Here is a 25,598-nt window from a genome sequence, read left to right as displayed (position 1 = left end):
TGGATCTTAAAGGGTTAAAATTTCAAGTTATGGCCTTGTAACTCAAACTCCAAAGTGAGACAATAACTTGAAATTTCAAGTTAATAAATTGAAAAATTCAGAGAAAGATCATACTGGATAAGGCATTGCACTTTAAGTCACAGAAAATTAAATATACAAAACAAATTTACAAAAAATAAAGAAAAAGATATTATAAATATCTCAAAATCAAGGTCTCTATCATGAAAACTGCTCATAAAACTGACAGTAACAGATGAGCAGCGGCATGTGAAATAATTTCTTTTTATTATTTTAGAATGTATATAGTGGATGCGTTTATATAATGTGGTACTGAAGTTCCCCTGCTTTATTTATTTCTTAATAAATAATTAAATTTGGAGTCATTTTTTAGAAGATTGAATTATGACGCTGAAATTTTTCGAATGTAAATCAAACGTAACTAAAACGGAAGTTTGTTTCCGCCACTGAATTACTAAATAAACAAACTCCAGGGTTGTACTGTTTAAACTAAATACATTTCTAAAACGATGTTACTAAAAATACCACACAATGTGTTCAATGAAAAAAAAAAAGTTAAAATAAAGTTAAATGATGACCTGAAGCACAAAGCCAAATTCGTTAAGACACCGGGTTGTTACGGGTTAATTCAAACACTCTCAGATCACGTGCGCACATCACATGACCTACCTCGTCAGAGCTTGTCAGGTCTTTTCCGTATCTCCCTCTGCTTTCCTATCTCTTAACTTCAACCGTATTTGCTCCAGTTTATTTTGCTTGACATTTCATGTGGCAGCGGGTCTTATTGTGTGTTGCTCGAACACAGAACTGCGCTGCATGTTTGTTAACCTGCGTCTTGAATAAAATTTCGCTCCATTCAGAAACGACCCGAAGAGCCACAGCTAGCCTCTGGTAGCCCGCTAGCAGCTGTTCAGTTTTGGGGATAATAGCGTCGCTGTGAGGCAGCCAACCAGGCACAAAGGTGAGAGGGAAGCAGCTGAGTGTTTGACTTCTGACTTGGACTCTGTGGTGTTATTTACACAGCGTGACAGCGATGTGAGAAAAACTGGATTAACGTCGAGTCTTTTACGCTTTAGCTAGCATGGTGTTAAAAGGAAAAAGATTACTCGTACTGCCGTACACACGCTTACTTGCATCTTGATAATTGTCCTTAAAAGAATTACAGAGCATGTTAAAGTTTGGGTTTTTAAAATCCAGAGTTTTTATACTGCTTCCCAAAACATCACCAAGGAGCATGCACACACTACATCTCTTATGTGGGGGTGTATTTGTGCTGACACTGTCAGCACAAATAAAACTTATTTTATTGTTTATGAGTCCAACAGAAGAAGCAGCATAGTAAAAGGCTTGCATGTCAGGTGTACAAAAGCTGTCATGAAGCTGACTAATCTAATGTAAGCCAGCATGCTTACAGTTCTTACAATTGCAATGTGAAAGAATGTGTAAGGGGAAAAATGCTGAAATTGATGGATTTTACATTTAGATTCCACTTTATTTTAGGAAATAGGCCTAACTTCGTGTGTTCTTCATTTCTTAGGGCAGGTTCTATGACATACGACCATCAACCCCGATCAGAGGATGTACCCGCCTTCCAGAAAGGACTTCATCTCTCTGACACTCAGTGACCCACACAGTCAGAACTACAACAATGGCAAACACCGAAGGCAGTCCTGCTGGAGAGTGAGTAGTCCTGTAATTTGATATACAGAGCTCGGCTGATGAATGAACGTGAAGTTTCTTAAAGATTTTAGAAACATGAAACAGGAATGCACGTATAATTATCTAAAACGGGGGCGACCGTGGCTCAAGGGGTTGGGAAGCGTATCTGTAACCGGAAGGTCGCCGGTTTGATCCCCGGGCTCTCTGTCCTGGTCGTTGTGTCCTTGGGCAAGACACTTTACCCTACCGCCTACTGGTGTTGGCCAGAGGGGCCGATGGCGCGATATGGCAGCCTCGCCTCTGTCAGTCTGCCCCAGGGCAGCTGTGGCTACAACCGTAGCTTGCCTCCACCAGTGTGTGAATGCGAGAGTGAATGAATAGTGGCATTGTAAAGCGCTTTGGGTGCCTTGAAAAGCGCTATATAAATCCAATCCATTATTATTATTATTATTATAAAATGGTGCCACCTAAAGAGGATTTTTAGGGCATAGGACCAGGAGTGACTTGGAGGCTGGAGTCGGCACTAAAAACTGGAATGAGAGGGTTAGAAAAGATAGTAAAGGCAAATAGCCAAAAATGTCAAAGTGGTTGAACTAGGCTTAAAAATACAAACACACACACACACACACACACACACACACACACACACACACACACACACACACACACATATCCAAAGGGAAAAGGAGAACCAGGTGCTGATAGTACACTGCAGAAAGTCTCAGACTGTCTTAGCGACATACATTGCTGGATGTCTCTGAACTTTCTCAAACTAAATCATGACAAAACCGACATTAATTGATCTTCGGTAAGCAGGACTCTATTAGTCTCATAAGAAACAATTTGGGCCCATTATCAGCTAATGTACATCCCCATGTAAAAAATCTTGGTTTCATTTTTGATTCCACTCTCAAGCTGGACAAGCAAATAAATTCAGTTGTTTGTGGCAGTTTTTTCCAACTCAGGAGCATTTCTAAACTCAAAAATATCCTGTCATCTAAAGACCTGGAAACTGTTATCCATGCTTTCATATCGTCACGTCTTGACTATTGTAACTCTCTCTATTTAGGCATTTGTCACTCAAGCCTGACCCGCCTGCAACTTGTTCAAAATGCAGCCGCAAGGCTCCTGACGGGTACTAGAAAGAGAGAGAATATTACCCCAGTACTCGCATCTCTACGTTGGCTACCAGTTAAACATAGAATCGATTTTAAGGTTTTACTATTTGTTTTTAAAGCTCTCCGTGGTTTGGCTCCAGGTTACATTTCCAATTCAAATTTTATTTGTCACACACACATACAACCATACACAGTATGACATGGGGGTGAAATGCTTGTAGCTGTGCAATGCCCGACCATTAAATGACAGAAAAAAGTTTTACAGTATTTACAATTTACAGGTTACTACAAAATTTACAAGTTAACGTAGAAATTTACAGTAAAAAATGTGCAAATAGCAGAAAGAGATTATAAAGATTATAAATAATAGGAAATGTGTGGTGGTGCGTGTGGTGATGTGATGTGTGTGAGAGTCCAGTCTTATAGTGATGTGTGTGGGAGAGTCCAGTCCTACACCTGGTTCAGGGCCCGAATAGCCTGGGGGAAGAAGCTCCTCATTCTCTCTGTTTTGGCCTTAAGGGAGCGGAAGCGCTTCCCAGACCTCAACAGTGAGAAGAGTCCATTGTTGGGATGGGAGAGGTCCATCATAATCTTCCTAGCTTTGGACTTGCACCGCTTGGTGTAGATGGACAGCAGGTCAGGGAGCTCCAAGGCTCGCAAAATTTCAAAATCTCTGGTTTCCGTTACAATACTATACATTAAAGTATAATATTGTAACGGAAACAAAAATTAATCAAAAACATTGTTAAAATACAAATCACAACAACTGTATAAAAATTACAACCATCAACTCAAATACTTGGTTCAAATTGAACAGAAATTTCTATGAACTTGTAAGAACCAGTCTGTGTCAGATCCTGAATCTGAAATTTCCACTGAAGTCACGGGTAAGAGGTAGGGGTGCAACGATACACAAAATTCACGGTTCGGTTCGGTTCGATACTTTGGTGTCACGGTTCGATATTTTTTCGATACAAAAAAAATGTTCATGCCTTTTTAATTTGTCATTTATTAAAATTATAAATATATATTTTAACTCAAAAGTACAGTTTTTAAATTTAACCCTAACCCTTGTGCGTGTTTTTTATTTTGACAGCGAATGCGCACCTGCGGACCACTTATGTGCAGCCCTGGTTATTTAGCTCGTCATATTGCAGCCACAGAAATTCTTTTGTCCATGAAACCATAAAGCTGCACTTTCTTTTTGCCTTATAGTCTGATTTGTCATAACTTTTCCGTTTTGTGGTAAGCTTTTCTTTGGCTGTCACTTCTTCACCCTGACCTGTCTTATTTGGCTCAGCAGAACTAAAATAAATATCCTGCTGCTTTTACACACGCACTCACATAAGCTCAGCGATTCTCTGCGCGATCAACCTCTCACATGTTTAAGCTGCGGGAGATTTCACTTGTCATGTTTGCATAGTAAGCTAACGATTAATAAGACGATGTCAGAGGAATTGGTGCACAAATTATCATCACTCACAGATCAGTGCTGTCGCTCTCTATACACAGTTCGCACGATTGCAAAGTGAAAGCAAAAAACAAGCGCAAATTCAAACGCGATTTCAATATGTCACATATTGACAGTGGCTCACCGATGCCAATGACATAATTACCCAGCTACATTTCTGAAAGAATGCAAAAGCATTGACATAGATTTTTCCTTCCTACAATAGCCCGACGGGCAGGGCAGAGATAGATTTTGGTAGCCCGACTGAAAAAATCGCTAGCCCCGGGACGTCGGGCTAGCGATATTGCAAGCCCTGTATCTGATTGAGGAATCACTCATCTTTGGAAAAGAGAGTTTATTACAGAGAAATGTCTCTTTCCAAAATAAAAGCTATACTATCCGCTTCTTCTGGGCTATATTCTCAGCAGCATAAGGAGAATCATGTGCTAACAGCTGTCTAAATGACTCGGCTAAAGTTAGTAGCATGCTTGTTGTTTTTGTCTTTGCACTAGGATGATGTCGGCGTAAATGTGCAGTCATATTCGTTGTGTTCCCACTAGTGCTTTCAGGTTAATCTCGTTGAAATGACCTTAACGCCACAACACGGCAAATCTCCGTTAACGAGCTACCGCCGATCGCCCCGTGCATGGGGCTAGACGGCCAACACGTTAACGAGCTAACTGCGCTAACACACTAGTTCCCACCCATGTAATTGAGCATTGCATGGCACATCCAACATACTGTTTTACTTTAGTCCATGACTCGCTTACCTTCAGGGTCATACGTCACATGAAAACCAAAATAATTCCAAACGCCAGATCTGAATGAGAGTGGGGGAGGTCCATGTTGCAAGGAGAGCTTAACTTCTGTCTTGCTAGCTTGCCCTGCGCTCTTCCTTCTGACTATGCTGTCTGTGTTGAGCGCTCAGTGGATCTGCGCTCGACAGTGCAGCCTAGGCGGAGTAGTCGAACGCAGATTCACTGAGCGCTCAACACAGACAACATCGTCAGAAGGAAAGTTGATAAAATAAATTACAAATGTTGTATTGTTCGATACATATGCGTACCGAACCGAAAGCACTGTATCGAACGGTTCAATATCGATACGAATATCGTTGCACCCCTAGTAAGAGGCAAGTGGAACCAAGATCTAGGTCATTTGCTTTTTGAAGTTTGCAAAAACTGCTAAATTTTGCCAATGGTAGTTCACTCTTTGCAATATAGCACGCTGTTCTAAACAGCTTTTTCAGGAGTTCTTGTTGTGCTTGGTTTATTTTTAGTATGTTTTTTTGCAATTGCTGTTTGTTCTGGGAAAGGAAAGATACTGCAGACTGGGCAATAATGAATTTCTTGCATTTCTCATGGGTTCTGATGGGGTCTTTCTTAAAATTACTGATCCCAGTAACAAAGGCGCTTGTTGACTCAGAAATCAAATGAAACTCACAACACACCTGGCAGAACATCATGTTATTTAGCTTGTCATACTCCAGCCACAGAAATTCTTTTGTCCATGAAACCAAAAAAGCTGAGCTTTCTTTTTGCCTCATAGTCTGATTTGTCATAACTTTTCCGTTTTGTGGTAGGCTTTTCTTTGGCTGCCCCTTCTTCACCCTGACCTGTCTTATTTGGCTGAGCAGAACTAAAATACCAGCGTAAATCCTGCTGCTTTTACACACGTACTTACATAACGGTCAGCGATTCGTTGTGCACTCAACCTCTCACATGTTTAAGCTTGCTGTGAGAGATGTCACGTGTCGCGTTTGAATAGTAAGCTAATGAGTGATAAGACTATGTCAGAGGAATTGGTGTGCACTTAATCGTCACTCACCAATCAGTGCTGCTGCTCTCTACACACCGTTGGCACAATTGCAAAATGAAAGTGAAAGCAAAGAACAAGCGCAAATTCAAACGCGATTTCAATATGTCACATATTGACAGTGGCTCATCGATGCCAATGACATAATTACTCAGCTACATTGGCGAAAGAATGCAAAAGCATAGACATATATTTTCCTTCCTATGATAGCCCGACGGCCAGGGCTGAGTTCGATTTTGGTAGCCCGACTGGAAAAATCGCTAGCCCCGGGACGTCGGGCTAGCGATTTTGCGAGCCCTGAGCTCTGATTGAATGATGCGTTCGGCTGAGCGCACCACTCTTTGCAGATCTCGTCTGTCCTGCTTGGTGCTGTTCCCAAACCAGATGCAGATGTTTGCCGTCAGGACGCTCTCGATGGTGCAGGAGTAAAAGTTCTTGAGCACCTTCAGTGGCAGATGGAAGTCTCTAAGTCTTCTGAGGAAGAAGAGACGCTGACGGGCTTTCTTAACCAGGGTGTTGATGTGACAGGACCATGACAGGTCCTGAGTGATGTGGACACCCAGGTATCGGAAACTGTCCACTCTCTCCACTGGCGTGCCACTGATGATGAGGGGTTTGTAATTCCTCGCCTGCTTTGTAGTGAAGTCCACGATCAGCTCCTTAGTCTTGCTGATGTTTAGGAGGAGGTTATTCTCCTGGCACCAGGTCTCCAGGTTCCTAGTCTCCTCCAGGTAGGCCGTCTCGATGTTGTCGGAGATCAGGCCCACAACAGCAGTGTCGTCAGCAAACTTGACAATGGAGGTGGTGTCTGATGTGGCTACACAGTCATAAGTGTACAGTGAGTACAGCAGGGGGCTTAAAACACAGCACTGAGGCACTCCAGTGCTGAGTGAGATGGAGGGGGAGACTTGTTTTCCCACCCTCACTGATTGGGGTCTGTCTGTGAGGAAGTTGAGGATCCACTGACACAGTGATGAGCTGAGTCCTAGATCCGTCAAATCGAATCTCAAGACCTACTTATTTTCCAAGGCTTTCGGATCTCTTTGATATCTTTTTTTTATTCTATTTGGTCTCTTATCTTATTGGATGATGTTGTATGTGTATATACGTTATGTTCACATATGTGTGCTTGTGTGAATGTGTACAGTTTTGTATGTGCATATTTGCATGTACATTATATGCTATATACTCTTACATGTCTTACAATTCTTTTTAAAATGTTTTCTTTCTATTTTAATTCTTTTATTATATTATCCCCCTGTTCAGCACTTTGGCTGACACTTGATGTCTTTTAAATGTGCTGTATAAATAAAGATGACTTGACTTGACTTTCAGACTAAAATGATGAAGCTGAGACATGTACAGTTATTTGTCAATCAGGAACAGATTGGAAATTGTTAAATATACATCGAGTTAAAGAAGCTGATGAGCAAATTGAGAAGTTACGGTAGAGACACAGGTTAGTTGGTTGTGCTGGCAACAACACGCCAGGCCACACGCTTAAAAGAAATATCAGTATATGGAAATAATTTATTTGTGCTTTGATAACCAAAGTGTTCAGTAATCCTTTTAAGTGTTTGTGAATGCAAAGTGAATTATGTTTTGTGACTAGAGTTACAATACCAGCTTTTAATAGCTCAAAGCACTTTAGAGTTTTAGGACTAGTGTGTTAGACAGCAGTACACACCGTCATCATCATCAAAACTCCAAACAAGTAAAAACCTTTTATGTGAACTAGTGCAGTGCCCTTTCAGGTAGAGTTGAGTTCAGGCCATGTTGTTTTTTGTAGCCTCAGTTTTCTCCTAAATGCATCAAACGCAGGCAGTCATTTTGTAAAGAGGGCAGATGTAATGATACTTGATGGCTGTGTGCTGTTTTGTGTATGTGTGATATTGTGCAGAATCACTTATCTAAACAACATAAGTAATGATCTCCCAGAAAACTACAGACTCAAGATAAAGAAAATAATAATGGTAACCTAAAAAATAATTTAAATAAAGAATGTAAATAGAAACATAAACCAAAAGTATTGATGTGTTTTCTTGGCCTGGGGGGTGTACTACAAAGGAAGTTTAACAGATCCGGGCTTTCCTTGCTTTAACTGATTTAACAAAACCTAAAACCCCATTCGATAATTTGCTCCGTTAATTTGGGTTTTCAGCTTCAGGGTCTGTGTGTGCACATAAAAGTCAATCTGTCATACATCATGTGACACTTCTGACGCACAAAAAGATCCCTGCGAATGCTGCCTCCTCCAATCACAGACGTTAACGAATGATGATGATAAAATGCATCACAATCTACAGAGAACCTAACAGTAAACAATAAACTTAGATTAATAGTATTTTCTGGAGCTTCTTGTGATTTGACAGCAATTTAAAAAAAAAACAAACATTTTAATCCAAGTTAATGGTTTTATTTCTGAATATGCTCTTGGCACTGCTGCTTACTTACAAGTTGATGGCTGTAAGTTCTCAGACTTTAACGGTTTAAAGGTTACTGTCTCATAGCTTAATAAAGGAGACGTGGTTTAGCTTGTTGGCAGATCAAAGTGAAACTGACTTTACTGACTGAACAGATATTCATAGCGTGCGTTCTATTTGGTGACTACAGGCAAATTATAACCACTAGCTACATGAAGTGGGCAGGGCATGAGATTAGTTCCTGGTGAATCACTGAACTACCAGTGTGCATGCAGGATTAAGATGGTTGATGTATGGTAGTAGTAAAAACTTTAGGGGGTTACCGAGGCAACCGGCACCTGGAACATTTGGAGTGAACTTCAAAACAATGTGCAGTGAGTGAATCTCTTCCAGTGTGGGAATCTGATGCACAGTTTACACTGCTGCAACTTTGCAGGTTCATTCGTCATATTAGCAAGGTAGATGGCTTAACAGATTGGTGAACACAAAATGTATTTGCCCTGCAGATAATCTGTAAACCTACTGCACTTAAAACATGTAAATAAATGATTTGGCTAAAAGGCGGCCAGATAATTCTTAAACCAAAATTCTGAACATAACTTGCTCTGACCAGGTTATATGTTCATCATAAGTTGCCCCAATAATTTAGCCTGGTAAAAAGAAAGCGAACTACTTGTGTGATGCATAAAACTCAGACTTTAAGATCCAGATAGATTGCTGAGTCGTTAATCTTGCTTTGTAGGAACCACAAATGCTGAGCCTATTGCACGCAGATAATCACAAAGCTAGGAAATGAGACACGGGTGGAATAAGGAGAAAAGATGAAGACAAGAAGTCGCAGGCAATACACAAAGCCCAGTTATTAAAATAAAAGGGGCGTTAGAAACAAGGAAGGACGGGGAACTAACATTTAGGCAAACCAGAGGGAGATGACAACAAGGAAACAATTGGAATACTGGGAAAATATGAACGTGGAAACACAAGAATGAATGTTGGTAAAATACAAACGGCGATTAAAAGACAACAAATACACAGTCCCCCTAGTGGAGCAAGCAGCAGCCAGTGGAGGGAAAACACTGGTAACTGACATCAGCTTTGAACCAAAGTATGAGAAATGCTCATCCAAATTAACTTGAATGCTACACCGCACTTACTCTGGTAAACAGCTTAAATTTGAAGTTGAACGGATGTAGAAATATGTGTTTTGTTATTTGTGTTCCTGTTACTGGGTGGGAACGTGTTTGATAAACTGAGTGAGCAAAACGCCATTAACAAACTTGTATCAAATATTGACATAAAGCAGTTGTGTTCATTCACTTGGAGCATTTTCTGTGATGCTGTGATATATATATATATATATAATACAACCAGAGGTGGTAATGAGTTTCTCTGTTCTTCAGCTGTAAGCATTAGACTATTTAGTTACAAGTCTGACTGGATTGATTATCTCTGTTTTTATGACCTGTTTTTGTAACAAATCGATTCCCAGGGCTTCAGTTTTCCTTTCTTACGCCTCCTTTGTTGTGGAGCAGCCTGAACTTTAAACCTCTTCAGATAAAAGCATCCCCTGAGCACATAATGTGTCCGATCACTCCAGCGAGATCAAATAGATATTGGTCCCATCACTTTGTCTCTTTCGTCTCCCAGAACATTTTCTTTAATCTTGTTTTCTTTACATTCAATTTCTTTAATCTTGTTTTCTTTACTTTTGATCTCATCCTTGTGCGTTTAATCTGTGAGGATCCTCATCTTCTTTGTCAAGTTTAGTACTCGCAAGGATATTATGCTGTGCATATTCAGTGTCTCAATACTCATCTTTGCTCTTCCTCAGGGGGGTTGACAGTCACAGTGCTGCTTTGCTAAAAGGTTTCTTTCATCCTTGTACAACTTGTCCTACAACCTTCTCACAATGAGACTGCCTTGGTTCTTAGTGAATTAATGGATGACATCCATTTCTCAGCTTTAAATAGAAAAGCTGTGAATCAGATGTTGTTCGTTAAGCACTACTTTGTTTCCTCTACAGGTTGATATAAGCTCAGGAATATCACATCCTGTTTGTGATGTATTTTATCTCACACTCATAGGACAAACAAACCATGCAGGCAGAACAGGAGACCAGAACAGTAGCTAGGACATGGTGTCCTGGGTGGAAAGTGGTGCTTTTTCTTTTTAAAGAGGTAAAGTCATTTGCTGCTAAGAAATTGTAGTCCTCATGCTCCTCAGATGGCTCCATTTCCCAAGTAGCAAATTTGTTCTTCCAGCTTCAGTGTCTTCATGTTCTTTTAAGTTGTAAGGTGGAAGCAACAGTACACGACAGTCGAGAGAGGCTAAATTGTGCAGATAAACAATGATAACGGTTTTCAGTATGTAGCTGCTTTGTAGTTAGGTCCATAAGTTTTTAGACAATGACACATCGCAGTTTATTTTAATTCAAACAGCTGAAGTGCAGGATTTCAACTTGAATTCAAGGTATTTCACTGTTTAAATCTCTGCAGAAAAATGGCTGTAATTAAATTTCTTGCCGTCAGCAAAATATTTACATTCAAATGACGTGGTTTCATGGTTTGCTAACAAGAATGCCAAAATTTTCTGACTTTTTGAGTTGTTGTTTTGACTTGAAGGTTGTGTTCATGTGAATTTTCTGATTACTCTAACAGCACATAAGTGTAGGTGTTGCCTACAGTTGGAGCTTCTCCTCTTGACATAATCGGGGCATAATTACCGTTAAATCACTTTTAAACACAATGGTTGTGGCATAATCGGTGCTGCATTTGCATGTAAAACACTCTCTCAAAGACAGAGTTAAAAGCAACAGAAGGTTTCTAACCCATTTTCCTCGCACTCTGCACTGTTGTTCTCCTGAGGCACAGAGACAAGTCCTAATTTAAATTGTCAAATTTACACCAAAACACCAAAGATGGTGGTAGAAGTATCACTTCCAGAGGAAATCAAGAAACTGTATTTTAAAACAAAATTTGGGGGCAATGCCAACAAATGTGTTACACTTCAAAATAAATAAATGAATAATAATCAAATTTGACACCATTGATTCGATATAAAATAAGCTATAAGATAAGCTATGCTTCATTTGTCTTAAAAGTTGGAAATTACTGTTACAGTAGCCAAACTGTATAAATATATAAATAAATAAATATAATATTTTTATATTGTTATTTGTTGTAACTTCTGCTGCACTTTGGCCTGGTCGCGCTTGGAAAAGAGATTTTAAACTCAATTAGATTTTTACCTGGATAAATAAAGGAAAATTAATGAAATAAAATAGAATGACTCAATAAAATGCATTACTGAAAAATTGTCCCTGATGGTGGAAGCCATTGACACTGTTTCCTCCTGTTTTTTTGTTTGTTTTGTGTGTTTTCCCACTAGTTTTCCATTTAGCTAGGTTTTGTGTCACATGAGGTGGAACCTGAAGAAGATCTAATGTGTTTAAAGTGTTCCTTCAATTTTTTGCTGTATATAATTTCAATATGAAAAAACCCCCAAATATATCTCAGTCATTTAAAAACTATGCAAAAGAAAGGAACACACACTATTAAAATTGCAACAAAAACAAAACTGGATATAATACAAAAATAATACAAAAACAGCTTCACAGAATTAAAAGTAAAATAGCTCTGGAAGAAAATTTTTAATTTAAATAAGACTTCAAAATAACTATCCAGAAGCATTTCAAGATGACTGCTGACAAATTGAACCCTTGAGATCCATATACACTCATAGGAATCTGCAAATACAAATGATTTTTCCCAACAAATCTGCTTCATTTTAAACAGTGTTCGACTTGGCCTCAACATTCAGTTCTCAAATCAATGTCCGCTTTTATTTTGCCATAATGCACAGAATCAATTTTGCATTCAATTTTTAACAGTCTTAGTTGCTGTTATTGAATGCTATAAAAAGGATTGTGATAATCTGGTAAGAGAAATTCTACAGATGCCCAGATCATAAGCAAAAATGCTTCTGTAATAAACACTGTGTGATTACTTTCCTTCACTTTTTAACTGCACGGTTGGCTCTCGTAAATGGAATTAATTTTGTCCTCTGAACTGGAAAGGCAAATGACTGCTCTTATCGACTAATCTGTAATGTTTTAGTTCAGCAGTATGTCATCTGACATTTCTTCTATAAAACCTGTTCTTAAAGAAGCAGGGACTGTCGACTTGTACCTGAGGGTCGTCAAATTTAATGACAGTTTATGGTTCCTGAGAAAACCGTTCTCTGCAAATCATGTTCCTCTGAGGAGCTCAATGCTTGCTTCTCACACTGCACAAGGGACTTCAATAAGTGCTCTGCTCTTGTTTCAATCATAGTGGGTGTTTTTCCTACATTTCTAAAAGCACACGTAACAGGTGGGAAGCAGTGAATTTCATACTTTTCCTCCTCTCTCTCTGCAGATGAGGTCATTGAATGACTGGCTTTTGTTCATTGTGTTATATGAACTTTGAGAAGGGTAGGGTAGTTTAACATCCATCTCCTGCTATTAGAGCACTGAATTAAATTTTCTCAGAAAAAAGCTTAAGAGGGTACAAAAAGCCATAAATTGCATTTACAGAGGTCTTAAATTTATTCCCCGGTTTGCTGGAGGGGTATCTCATTGCAGACTGTCAGGAATGGATTTTGCGCTGATTTTATAGTTGTACATGAATTTGGAGTTGGTCAATCCATCCATTTAAGCTATGTTATGTAAAGGTGTTAATTCATGCTTAATAATGCTTTCTTTTTTAATGTATGTTAAACTGGTTCATGCTCTAATTGAAAAGAGCCGTTTTAGCTCCCTTCCTTTTAGCCAGTTTTCTTCTGATTGGTTGCCCCTCGTAAATAGAAGTTTTAAATGGCAAGTGGGTCTGTGCTGTAGACCTTATGTGAAACTCTGGCTATATTTAAGATGACAGTTTGTCATGGTAAGAGAAAATAAGGAGAAACGATACGTCTCCTTTGAGAACTGGTTGTGTGTGGCAAATATGTAAGAGAGTAAGAAATCTGGTAGGGAACAAGTCATGGCACTATAGGTGTGTAAACAAGCATAATGGTTGTCTGTCTCCATATGATGAACGATTGATCTGCTCAGGATGAATCCTGCCTCTCTTCCAGTGTTGGCACAATAGGATTCCATTTCTATGAATGTTTTTATCCCATAGGTTTGGAGCATTTGTAGCCACAGCCACCCTGGCTGTGGCTACAATGTAGCTTGCCATCATCAGTGTGTGAATGGGTGGATGACTGGATATGTAAAGCGCTTTGGGGTCCTTGGGGACTACTAAAGCGCTATATAAATACAGGCCATTTACCATTTACCATTTGACTCCAGCACTATAGAAGTGCAACTTATTCTGTGTTTGAAAAGTGAAGTGCCTTGAATCTGCATTCTTCCTGATGACCAGTAGGGGGCGTCTCTTTTCAAAAAGATCTCTAGTTGGATGGAAATTAAAAGGAAAATGACAGTAACGAAGGCTCTTGTCTGTGAGCTTAGTAAACACTTTCTGGGTGAGTTTATGGCCTTAGTCGCTAGTTGTAGGTTAATGCAACATGGTGTTTTTGTAAATTTTGGTTTCCATTACAGTTCAAAGGGGGAGGATGCACAGAGATTTACCATGTTATCGACAAGTAGCAGTGAGCCTTGGTTTCTCAGTTTTCCCCTATCCTTGCTTATCACATCGAGTTTCAACACAACAACATGTTGCCATCAGAAATGTTCAACTTGAGGCTTCACAACTAAACTTAAGTAACCAATTCGTGATGTCATGGAAGTATCAGCCATATTTTATGTACGGTCTGTTCTCTGACTGCAGATCTGAACGTCACAGTTTGGCCAAAAAGTATAAAACTGAATCATGAGTCTCCTGGTGATTTCAAACACTGCTTTCAGTGCACAATTTTTGGACTGTTAGGCTGAACAGAATATCCTCATTATGTTGAAATGAAAATGCCCCCTGAGGCCATGGTTCATACAATGGTTCAATGCTTTCATGATGTTGCACAGGTGTTAATTAGAGCAGAGTGGTGCCAGGGTGCCTGTTGCCTTCTCTCCTCAGAGACGCTGGTTTTCTCACTCCCTCTGCTTTGCTGGGTTTAGCTGGTTAGATGAGAAATTTGAAAATGTACTTACACCAAGAGGAAAGAGATGTGGAGTTTATACAGGGTAAGAAGACTATCATGCCTCCTTCTTTTACGCTCCTACTTTTTTTGAAAAGGAGCATAAACAGATTTGTTGGGGAGAAATTACAACCTCCTTTGAGACATCTGTGATTGAAATTCAGAGCTGTTAGACGTGTTCCAGTTTAGCTAGCACTGTTTATCTGCCCACAGAAATGGAAGCAGCTGTCTCGGCTCCAGCGAAGCCTCATCCTGTTCCTGCTGGCTCTGCTGCTCATATTGGGACTGCTCTCCTACAGCAGCATCACAGAACATTGGAGAGGTAAACACTTCCCTCCCCATGCTAAGCTAACATCACATACACAGAGACAAAAGTCTGTTATTAATTTTAATGGTCTTACTTTTTATGTAGCTAAATGGTTATTTGGATTGGGTGTTTGCCATGTTTACCGTGATTAAAAAAATTACAACTCCAGGACACAGTGATCATAGTTTATAATTAAAATATTTAGCAATAGCTCTGCAATGTAGTTTACTGGGCTACCATCATGACGGCCTTCTTTTCTTATGTATGCATGTGCTTGTGTAGGTTTGTCTGACCAGGAGGACTGGCTGGAGTTGAATGACAGAGAATTAAAGGCCATTCCTCCAGGTGTGAAGCCAGTGTTGGGTCAGGCTGCAGGTAAAGCTCCAGCTCCGGTGGGGGGACCTCATTTGCGGCTAACTGTTGTTCCAGATGCTGCAGGAGAAGCCAGAGGACCAAATATCCCCATATTGGTTAAGCCTCCAGTTAAGGTTAGAGTTGTATTTGTACTTCTTTATTTTGGAAGCATCAGTTAAAACTGCAGTAGGTAAAAATAAATAAAACAAAGAAACAACAAAAAAACCTGAAAAGAATATGGGGAAATAAAAAAAACAAAACAGGTCTTCATGCCTGAGGTATTCGGTGCTAACTTTCAGCTTTTGAAACTTGGCGTTTGAACCTTGCTGTGGTCTAAAAACACCTGTGGATGTCTCTTGGATATCTAGTAACACTTACCCAGCTTTAACACTTGTTAAAATGTAATTTTTTATTTTTTTTGTAGAATTATTTTTTTTCTGTGTAATTATTGTTTATTGTGCTGTAGCAAGTACACAAAAATTGCATAAACATGATAACCCCTTTTTCTTACTCATTTATGACCTCTATAAGCCCTTTCTCGCTGATTTCATAACCCCAATTTTCTGTTTCAGTTAATATTTAATGCAATGTGATGTTTAATTTGAAAATTGTGGTGCTTTTTTATAGTTAAATGGACTATAAAGCAGGGTGTTCTTGTTGCTATTCTATGAGCATGCAGTGTGCTTAGTTTCTCAGATCCTTTTCTCATTCCGTATCAAAACACCAAAATGCTCCTCCTTCAAAATTAGGGTTTGGCTATATACATCTGTTGTGTATTATACAGGTCCTTCTCAAAAAATTAGCATATTGTGATAAAGTTCATTATTTTCTGTAATGTACTGATAAACATTAGACTTCCATATATTTTAGATTCATTACACACAACTGAAGTAGTTCAAGCCTTGCTCATGAAAACCCAAAATTCCTATCTCAAAAAATTAGCATATCATGAAAAGGTTCTCTAAACAAGCTATTAACCTAATCATCTGAATCAACGAATAAACACCTGCAAAAGATTCCTGAGGCTTTTAAAAACTCCCAGCCTGGTTCATTACTCAAAACCGCAATCATGGGTAAGACTGCCGACCTGACTGCTGCCCAGAAGGCCATCATTGACACCCTCAAACAAGAGGGTAAGACACAGAAAGAAATTTCTGAACAAATAGGCTTTTCCCAGAGTGCTGTATCAAGGCACCTCAGTGGGAAGTCTGTGGGAAGGAAAAAGTGTGACAGAAAATGCTGCACAACTAGAAGAGGTGACCGGACCCTGAGGAAGATTGTGGAGAAGGACCGATTCCAGACCTTGGGGGACCTGCGGAAGCAGTGGACTGAGTCTGGAGTAGAAACATCCCGAGCCGCCGTGTACAGGCGTGTGCAGGAAATGGACTACAGGTGCCGCATTCCCCAGGTCAAGCCACTTTTGAACCAGAAACAGCGGCAAAAGCGCCTGACCTGGGCTACAGAGAAGCAGCACTGGACTGTTGCTCAGTGGTCCAAAGTACTTTTTTCAGATGAAAGCAACTTTTGCATGTCATTTGGAAATCAAGGTGCCAGAGTCTGGAGGAAGATTAGGGAGAGGGAAATGCCAAAATGCCTGAAGTCCAGTGTCAAGTACCCACAGTCAGTGATGGTCTGGGGTGCCATGTCAGCTGCTGGTGTTGGTCACTGTGTTTTATCAAGGGCAGGGTCAATGCAGCTAGCTATCAGGAGATTTTGGAGCACTTCATGCTTCCATCTGCTGAAAAGCTTTATGGAGATGAAGATTTCATTTTTCAGCACGACTTGGCACCTGCTCACAGTGCCAAAACCACTGGTAAATGGTTTACTGACCATGGTATTACTGTGCTCAATTGGCCTGCCCACTCTCCTGACCTGAACCCCATAGAGAATCTGTGGGATATTGTGAAGAGAAAGTTAAGAGACGCAAGACCCAATACTCCGGATGAGCTTAAGGCCGCTATCGAAGCATCCTGGGCCTCCATAACACCTCAGCAGTGCCACAGGCTGATTGCTTCCATGCCACGCCGCATTGAAGCAGTCATTTTCTGCAAAAGGATTCCCAAGTACCGATATATGCACAGTGCACAGATATATGCACAGTTATGCACTCAATACCAAGTATTGAGTGCATAACTGAACATAATTATTTGAAGGTTGACTTTTTTTGTATTAAAAACACTTTTCTTTTATTGGTTGAATGAAATATGCTAATTTTTTGAGATAGGAATTTTGGGTTTTCATGAGCTGTATGCCAAAATCATCAATATTAAAACAAAAGGCTTGAACTACTTCAGTTGTGTGTAATGAATCTAAAATATACGAAAGTCTAATGTTTATCAGTACATTACAGAAAAGAATGAACTTTATCACAATATGCTAATTTTTTGAGGACCTGTACAACCTGTGACCCACATCAGGCCTTTTCCATGATATTTTTATATTTTCCTTTGTGTTTTTAGCTCTAGCAATGTGTGTTTTCACAGAAAAAGATATTTGCAAACAAAAGAGGTCCACCAAGCCTACAGAGAGATGCAAATGTTTCAGACACGGTCGGCAGGGAGAAGCAAGAGCAGGTGGTTCAAGAGGACGAAGGTGAAGAGGAGGAAAAACAAAAGAAGATTGTCAGGTGATAAAAGATTGTAGTCTAACATTTTTTTGCTGGATGGAGGCAGTGATGCATGCTTCAGCAGATATATCAGAGAGACCGATATAAATAATTCAGGAATAAGATGTTTACTTTTAATACACAGCTGGAGAGGAGCAATGATTGAAGCTGACCAGGCTACAGAACCTCCACCCTCAGCCAATGAGAAAGAGGCAGCAGTGCCCCCAGCACCTGCCAACCCAGCTGGCACTGTCCCACTAGAAGGTCAGCACTGCTTGCTGTGATTCTAAGCAAACCTTTCTTGCTTTCAGGGTGCACTGAGAAGGTTTAAAAATTTCCCCTCAAACAGATTCTTTAACATAGCTTTGGCCAGTTCTACTACTATATGCTCTTTATAGCTCAGCATTTCTTTTTGACTTAAAGTTGAACGTTTCCAACTCACACCATGAAGACCTGCTGTGCTCAAAGCATCAACACATGACACAGAATTTCTACTTCATTTCTACTCTTTCTACTCCAAATAATAAGAATAAGAAGTATGCTGTTCAAAGAGCTTCCAGCAGGAGACACAGATGTAAGTTTACACTTTAATTATTCATTGTTATTCCTTTGCTTGTAGTTTCACCTGGAACTAGAGAGCGACTGGAGGCAGTGTGCGATGCCTTCAGACATGCTTGGAAAGGCTACAAGGACTATGCCTGGGGTCACGATGAACTCAAGCCCATTTCCAAATCTTTTGGTGAATGGTTTGGACTGGGTCTGACGCTGATTGATGCTTTGGACACCATGTGGATTATGGGCCTAAAAGAAGGTATTATTTATATTATTACTTGTTTTAGTTTTTTTTTTTTTTTGTTGTTGTTTGTTTGTTTGTTTGTTTTGGCTTTTGGGTTTGACGTTTTTTGGGGGGCTTGACATCATTGAAATTGTCTCCAAACTGATACCAAATGCGATATCTGTGTAGGATATTGCACAAAATTATTGTTATTTGTTGTTTATGCTAAAACCATGAAATTGTGCTTATACTTGAATATATGACCCCCCCCCCCCCCAATTAACAAGACTAGTTTGAAATAAAATAATTGTCTTACAGTGCTGCTGATTTTACTTTGACTAACCAAAAATTTCTCTATGCAAGAAAAAAAATCCACCAAGGAGGAGATGTAGAGGTCCATCGTTGTAGCAGCTGCTAGCCTTCAAGCATAATTAGAGACATTAGTTGTTGCTTGCATCACCCATCCATGGTCCATGAATAGTAATGTGGCAGGAGGAGTATGATCTATTATAATAATAATAATAATAATAGCAATAAAACAAATTTTGAAAACTGTCTTTTTTCATGGAGTAATCTTCACCCTGTCAGACTAGCTAAGTCTCGTCTGACAGGGTTGGGTGTGCTCTGTAACTACACCACTCGATTGTGTTACTTGAAGTAAAACTCGGCCATACAGATGTACAGACTTTTTTTTTTTTTTTTGTCGTCCTGTATCTCTTTCTCACACGGTTGTAATTTACCTTTCTTGGCACAGAATTTGCAGAAGCAAAGACCTGGGTAGAGAAAGATCTGTCCTTTAACAAGAATGTGGATGTGAATTTATTTGAAACAACCATACGTATCCTGGGGGGGCTGCTGAGCACTTACCATCTAACAGGAGACCAGCTTTTCTTGGAAAAAGCTGTAAGTTGTCCTATAACAAAAATCGTCTTGCTTGTTACGTGAATTAGGGCTGTGAAATAAATTGAACCCATTAGAACATGCATGTACCATATCTATAAACTAGAGTATAGTGTTTATAAGGTTAATCTTCCTTATTTTTTTCTATATTTATAATTTATGTTTATCTAGTAAAATTGATCATCACAATGGTTTGCTGTACTTAGAATTCATCAGCTGCATTTTTTTTTTTCAAATAAATTCAATAATGCTTTAATCTTAGAACACGTACGTGGTGACTTGCTCTTTAATTCAGTCTCTTCTCTACACTTAAAGAAAGACATTGGCTCCAGATTGATGCCTGCCTTCAAAACACCTTCAAAGATTCCCTTCTCAGATGTCAACATTGGAAAGGGAACAGCACATCCTCCCAGATGGACATCAGACAGTACGCTCGCTGAAGTCACAAGCATTCAGCTGGAATTCAGAGAGCTGAGCCGCCTCACTCAGGACCCACAGTATCAGGTTAGGACACCACAAAGCTCTGCACTACAGTAAAATGTATGGTAATCTGTATTTTTGAGATGGAGTGACAAATAAACAATTAATGTGGTAAGATGATGTGTTTCAGTTCAGTTAAAATCTGACGTTGTGTACCCATCACTCGTTCTCTGGGGATTGAAGTGACGAGCATAAATTTATGCCTAAAGAAGTTCAGCCCGGTCTGACATGAACTTAAATAGTTCCTTAAATAGGAGACAGACATGTGTGCCAGCTTTTGATGAGCCTTAAAGTGCAAAAAATGAAACATGAACCAAAACATCAGCAGAGGCTGTTGGTTTCATGTCATCTCATTAGTCCCATTCCTCGCTTTTGTCTCTCCAGGAGGCTGTGAATGAGGTAATGACGCTGGTCCACAAACTGCCCGGCAAACATGACGGACTGGTGCCCATGTTCATCAATACCAACAACGGCCAGTTCACCCACAAAGGAGTCTTCACTCTTGGTGCCCGGGCAGACAGCTACTATGAATACCTGCTCAAACAGTGGATTCAGGGAGGCAAAACAGAAGACAAGTGAGTACAGCTTTTCAGTTTGCCATTGTTTTTCCATGATTCTGTGGGAAAGTGCCAGACTGCTAAAGCTTAAACTGCAGAACTAAAAAATGTAATAAACCATCATCAGTCTATGTGTGTCTCACCTAAGATGAACTGTACTCGATCATTTTGTTGTCCGTGTAATATTTAAAAGGTATAAGGGCCTTAAAGATCAAAAGGGTGGTCTAACAGATGAACAGGAAGTGTTGCAATGTAATAAACTTGAGATTTACAAGCAGTTTGCTAACTAATCTTAGAAAGATGTTGATTGTCCTCGTTTTCAGTCAGACTCATAGCTAGGATATACGAGATTCCTAAAAAAACCATCAAAAAACAAAAACATCAAGAAACACAAATTTCCACAACATGTTTTGAAGAGCAAAATATTTTGAACACATGCAGAAATCTTGCTGAGCTTTTAAAGTACAGTTTGACTTTAACTCATTTGTGAATGGATACCACATGCTCTGAATAGATTTGTGATGTCAAGATCAAAGCTCTTGGGTGGCAGCAGACAGTCTGTTGCTGAACTTCTTGTTCTTCTCGCCTTTGTGACTCTGGCTTTATATTTTGGTTTTGTCATGATCAGTTGAGATTTTTGAACTGTGTTTTATGTTGACAACAAAAGTTAGTGCACTTTATCAAGTGAGTATTACAATGTCTGTTATGTATGTTGCTAATTTTCCTCTTTATGTGTATGCTTTGTTCAGTCTGTTGGAGGACTACCTTGAGGCCATAGAGGGAGTGAAAAAACACCTGGTGAGACAGACGGGACCCAGCAAGTTGACCTTTGTCGGAGAGTTGTCCCACAACCGCTTCAATCCTAAGATGGTAGAGATACTTATTCAGAGTCATTGACAAGATAAGGTGGTCTTGAATCCAATGCGCTTGTTTGTTCGGGGTTATTTTTTATAATGCCATCGTCAGTCAACCATAGACAAACTGCCTTGTTAAATCAATCACCCGTTGTGCTTGAGCTAAATCTGTATCAATAAAAAGTCCCATGACACTCATTAGCTGGTCGATTTTTGGCTATCATTAATCTATCATTGTTTCTCAGCCTCTTCTTTGTGGACTGTATCTCTCACTCTGCAGGATCACCTGGTATGTTTCCTGCCAGGGACTCTTGCTCTCGGGGCCCACAACGGCCTCCCAGGGGATCATATGGATCTGGCTGTGCAGCTGATGGAGACCTGTCACCAGATGTACAAGCAGATGGAGACTGGACTGAGCCCAGAGATCGCACACTTCAGCCTGCAGGCCAGTGATGGGAGTGATGTTATTGTGAAGGTGAGACTCAACTTATTGATCATCCATCCATCTTCATCCGCTTTATCCGAGGCCGGGCAGCCTAAGCAAAGAGGCCCAGACCTCCCTCTCCCTAGCCACCTCCTCCAGCTTATCCGGGGGAACACCAAGGCGTTCCCAGGCCAGCCGAGAGATATAATCTCTCCAGCGTGTCCTGGGTCTGCCCCGGGGCCTCCTCCCAGTGGGACATGCCTGGAACACCTCACCCAGGAGGCGCCCAGGAGGCATCCTTGTCAGATGCCCGAACCACCTCAGCTGGCTCCTTTCGATGTGGAGCAGCAGCGGCTCTACTCTGAGCCCCTCCCGGATGGCCGAACTTCTCACCCTATCTCTAAGGGAGAGGCCAGCCACCCTTTGGAGGAAGATCATTTCTGCCGCTTGTATCCGCGATCTCGTTCTTTCGGTCACTACCCACAGCTGGTGGCCATAGGTGAGGGTAGGGACGTAGATCGACCGGTAAATTGGGAGCTTCGCTTTTACACTCAGCTCTCTCTTCACCACGACGGACCGGTGCAGCATCCACATTACTGCAGCTGCAGCCCCAATCCGTCTGTCGATCTCCGGCTTCCTTCTCCCTTCTTATTGATCATCTTATGTCTTATTTTACTATTATTGTTAAATGTATTATTACATTAATCACATGTAGAAGTGTCTTTTGGTTTTTGTATTCCCTAATTTTCAGTGTGGCTTGTATGTAATTATTACTTACTGTTACTGTAAGGAGGTGTGTCCCACCAGAGTGGGAATGCTTGAATGTGGTATGGAGATGTAGGGCACTATGCTATGATATCTGGTTGCTAGAGTATCCATGGAGGTAATCTGTTGCAATAAACTGAATCTCGCTGACTGATGTTTACCTAGTAGACCAAAAGCAATCAAACCCTTCCTCCAAGCATTATTTTTCATGTTAATGTTGTAGTTTATGTAGGCTGGATACTCAGAGAACAGCTGTATTTACTTGCCCTCTCTTGTAGTCCAGCACAGACACAAGCAGCTAAGAAGCGGCTGCTAGTGAGTGTAGATTTTGACCTCCCCTTCACCCCCTGTGATCGTGCAGCTGGGAAAAAGTGATGTTGACCAGCACAAAGGTTTTGCTTGGTGAACATTTTAGAACTCTCTACAACCACATATGATTTAAACCAGCGGTCCCCAACCCCCGGGCTTTGTACCGGTCCGTGAGTCGTTTGGTACCGGGCCGCGAGAGTTGAGGCTCAGGTGTGAAATGTGTGGTTTTCAGGGGTTTTATCGGTTTTGAGCGTTATTTTGTTATCGTTTTTATCGTTAACTCTGTTTTCCTGAGTCTTTTCACATGTGTTATGAATAAATCTTCTTTTTTCGGTACCGGTACTAGTTTTATTTTGTTGTATTTATCCGCGACACCTTAAAGGCCGGTCCGTGAAAATATTGTCGGGCATAAACCGGTCCGTGGCGCAAAAAAGGTTGGAGACCGCTGATTTAAAGGTCTTTATTTATTTGAATTTATAGATCTGCATTGCGAAACAGTCTTTGTTATTTCTTTGTATTAAAAGCACAATATTTAACGAGCTGCAATAACCGAGAGTAAAGCACACCCACTGAGAGTTCTTGACCCTTTTGAGGGAAATTTTAATCAGTGAGTTTATGTTTGTTGTCAAAGTCATGACTGTACCCTCCTTAACCCTCCTCAGGGCTCATTTCATTTTTCATTAACAGCTTGTAGGTTTATATGGTTACTGTTCTTCTCTGCTCTGCCACTTCTATTAAAATTAAAATACGGTTCTGAAACATTTCAGGAGCTCATTTAAATTCTGTTATAAAAACTAAGGAAGGTGTTTGAAATTCTCAAGGATTTTACACATTGTGTGAGTGTGCACCTGACGTTTCTGGACATAAGTTGCTTTTAGACATGATTTTGACATTAAACGCGCTCAGTCTAGGTATTTTGTGTAGGTACTGTAAGGTAGAAAGTAGTATAATAATACAGAGAAGCTTGGGGTTTACAGAGTCAGACTTCATTGCTGTCCAGATGTCTGTTGTGCAGTCACTGAGTTTTGATCCTTCCTGCTCTTAGCTTGTATTTAATCTTAACTGTAGCCTTGCTGCTCTTATAAGATGTCATCAAAATGGTATTTTTCATTTTCTGTGGGACTGACTGGTTGTATTAAGGGTCAAGCTGAAACACTGATCTTTATGTCATCTTTTTTTGTTGTTGTTATTGTACAATGTTCTGACAACCTCTCCTGTACACTTCAGCCTGCAGACAGACACAACCTGCTGAGACCAGAAACTGTGGAAAGTCTCTTCTACATGTACAGATTCACCAAAGATGCCAAGTACAGAGACTGGGGATGGGACATGCTGCAGAGTTTCAATAAGTACACAAAGGTACAGACAGCTGAATATGGATCATATTATGCGTTTTCATTACTAGCCAGTAAATGAATCTGATTTTTTTTGGGGGGGTAAATTTGTACTTTGAACATTGGCTTTAATCATTTAAAAGTCCAGTCCAGTTGCAGTTTTCTTAAGTTTTTGATCATAAAAGAAAATGATTAGGTTCACACACTTATTTCAACTTACAAAAATAAAAAGTAAAGCAGTGCAGACTGATTACTGATGGAGAAAAGAAAAGACCACAGTTCAATGTCTCCCTCTCTTGTGGCTTCACAGTGCATGCATGGAAAGCTGATTGTTTTTCATGTGTAAAACTTTGGGCAGCATTGGAAAAGTTTAATTTGCATCATGATATATTTTTCTGCTTCCCAATGGGGAAATTAACTTTCTGATTAGGTGCCTCTATTCTTGCAGGTCTCTGGTGGTGGCTACACATCCATTAACAACGTCCGCGACCCACTTAGCACCGGGCCCCGGGACAAGATGGAGAGTTTCTTCTTGGGAGAGACATTGAAGTACTTCTATCTGCTCTTCTCTGATGACATGGAGCTTCTCAGTCTAGACAAGTATGTCTTTAACACAGAAGCCCATCCTCTCCCCATATGGCCCTCTCCACCTAAGTGAATACACTGGAGACATCAGTGAAAATCAGGCCCGTGGAGTCAGGTGCATCTCTAAGTCTCCGTCCAAGCTGAACTGCTGTGTGAAAGCAGATCTGTGCTGTCTGCCTGATATGTAAAGGAGTTTAATTTGTTTTGGGGGGTTTTGTTAATTTTTCCTAAGGAAAAGGTTAGTGACAGAGCTGGTCTCTAATGTAAAAAAAAAAACAACTTTTTAAAACTCAGATCAAGCTACTGGCAACACTTTTATTTAGTACTTGGGTGACTGAGAATCTTCTTGTTTGTTCGTTTTTGCCATGTGAGTTCAAAAACTCTCATTAGTCCTATATGTTGAGGAGTCCTGGCTGTTTAGGTGTCTGTTGACTCTCATGCTTGAAGGGCAGTGATTGAAATGTTTTGAGCACGTTCAGCTGAATTTTATATTTAAATGTTTGGCTCTAGTGTGTGAGTGTGGTGTGATGCATAGTTATCTTTACACTAGCACTTATTCACATATAAAAATGACACAGAAGTCAAAAACCCCTCAGGATTTTGTTACTCCGTGTGGCCCTATACCCCTGTGTGTGGGAGCTATGGGCTACTGCAGCGCAGCACACAGGGGATCAGTTCCAGGTCACAAGTCAGTGCCTAGCTGCAGAGGAAATCAGAGCTTTCCTAATACTGAACATGTATGTCTTTGATTT

General features: G+C 40.3%; 1 protein-coding gene across 1 annotated transcript; it reads left to right on the top strand.

Annotated features, from left to right (window-relative positions):
- The first annotated feature begins 658 nt into the window (after positions 1–658).
- man1b1a (mannosidase, alpha, class 1B, member 1a) lies at positions 659–25,598 on the top strand. The gene is made up of 14 exons (XM_040000041.1): positions 659–979; positions 1,556–1,698; positions 14,811–14,919; positions 15,187–15,392; positions 17,742–17,884; positions 18,009–18,127; positions 18,483–18,674; positions 19,393–19,541; positions 19,854–20,042; positions 20,403–20,593; positions 21,325–21,445; positions 21,710–21,904; positions 24,155–24,286; positions 24,710–25,598. Exons 2-14 carry the CDS (start codon positions 1,597–1,599, stop codon positions 24,917–24,919), a joined length of 2,058 nt encoding a protein of 685 aa, XP_039855975.1. The 5' UTR covers positions 659–979; positions 1,556–1,596; the 3' UTR covers positions 24,920–25,598.

Source organism: Simochromis diagramma, unplaced genomic scaffold (assembly GCF_900408965.1).
Source record: "Simochromis diagramma unplaced genomic scaffold, fSimDia1.1 OVJJ01000596.1, whole genome shotgun sequence".
Classification (NCBI taxonomy): domain Eukaryota; kingdom Metazoa; phylum Chordata; class Actinopteri; order Cichliformes; family Cichlidae; genus Simochromis; species Simochromis diagramma.
This window is presented reverse-complemented; position numbering and strand designations above follow the sequence as displayed.

Excerpts from the sequence above, each read along its gene's own strand:
- man1b1a (XM_040000041.1), top strand. The coding sequence starts at position 1,597 with ATGTACCCGCCTTCCAGAAAGGACTTCATCTCTCTGACACTCAGTGAC. Across the intron at positions 15,393-17,741 it reads TGGTTAAGCCTCCAGTTAAG|AAAAAGATATTTGCAAACAA; the intron begins GTTAGAGTTGTA and ends GTGTTTTCACAG. Across the intron at positions 18,128-18,482 it reads TGGCACTGTCCCACTAGAAG|TTTCACCTGGAACTAGAGAG; the intron begins GTCAGCACTGCT and ends CTTTGCTTGTAG.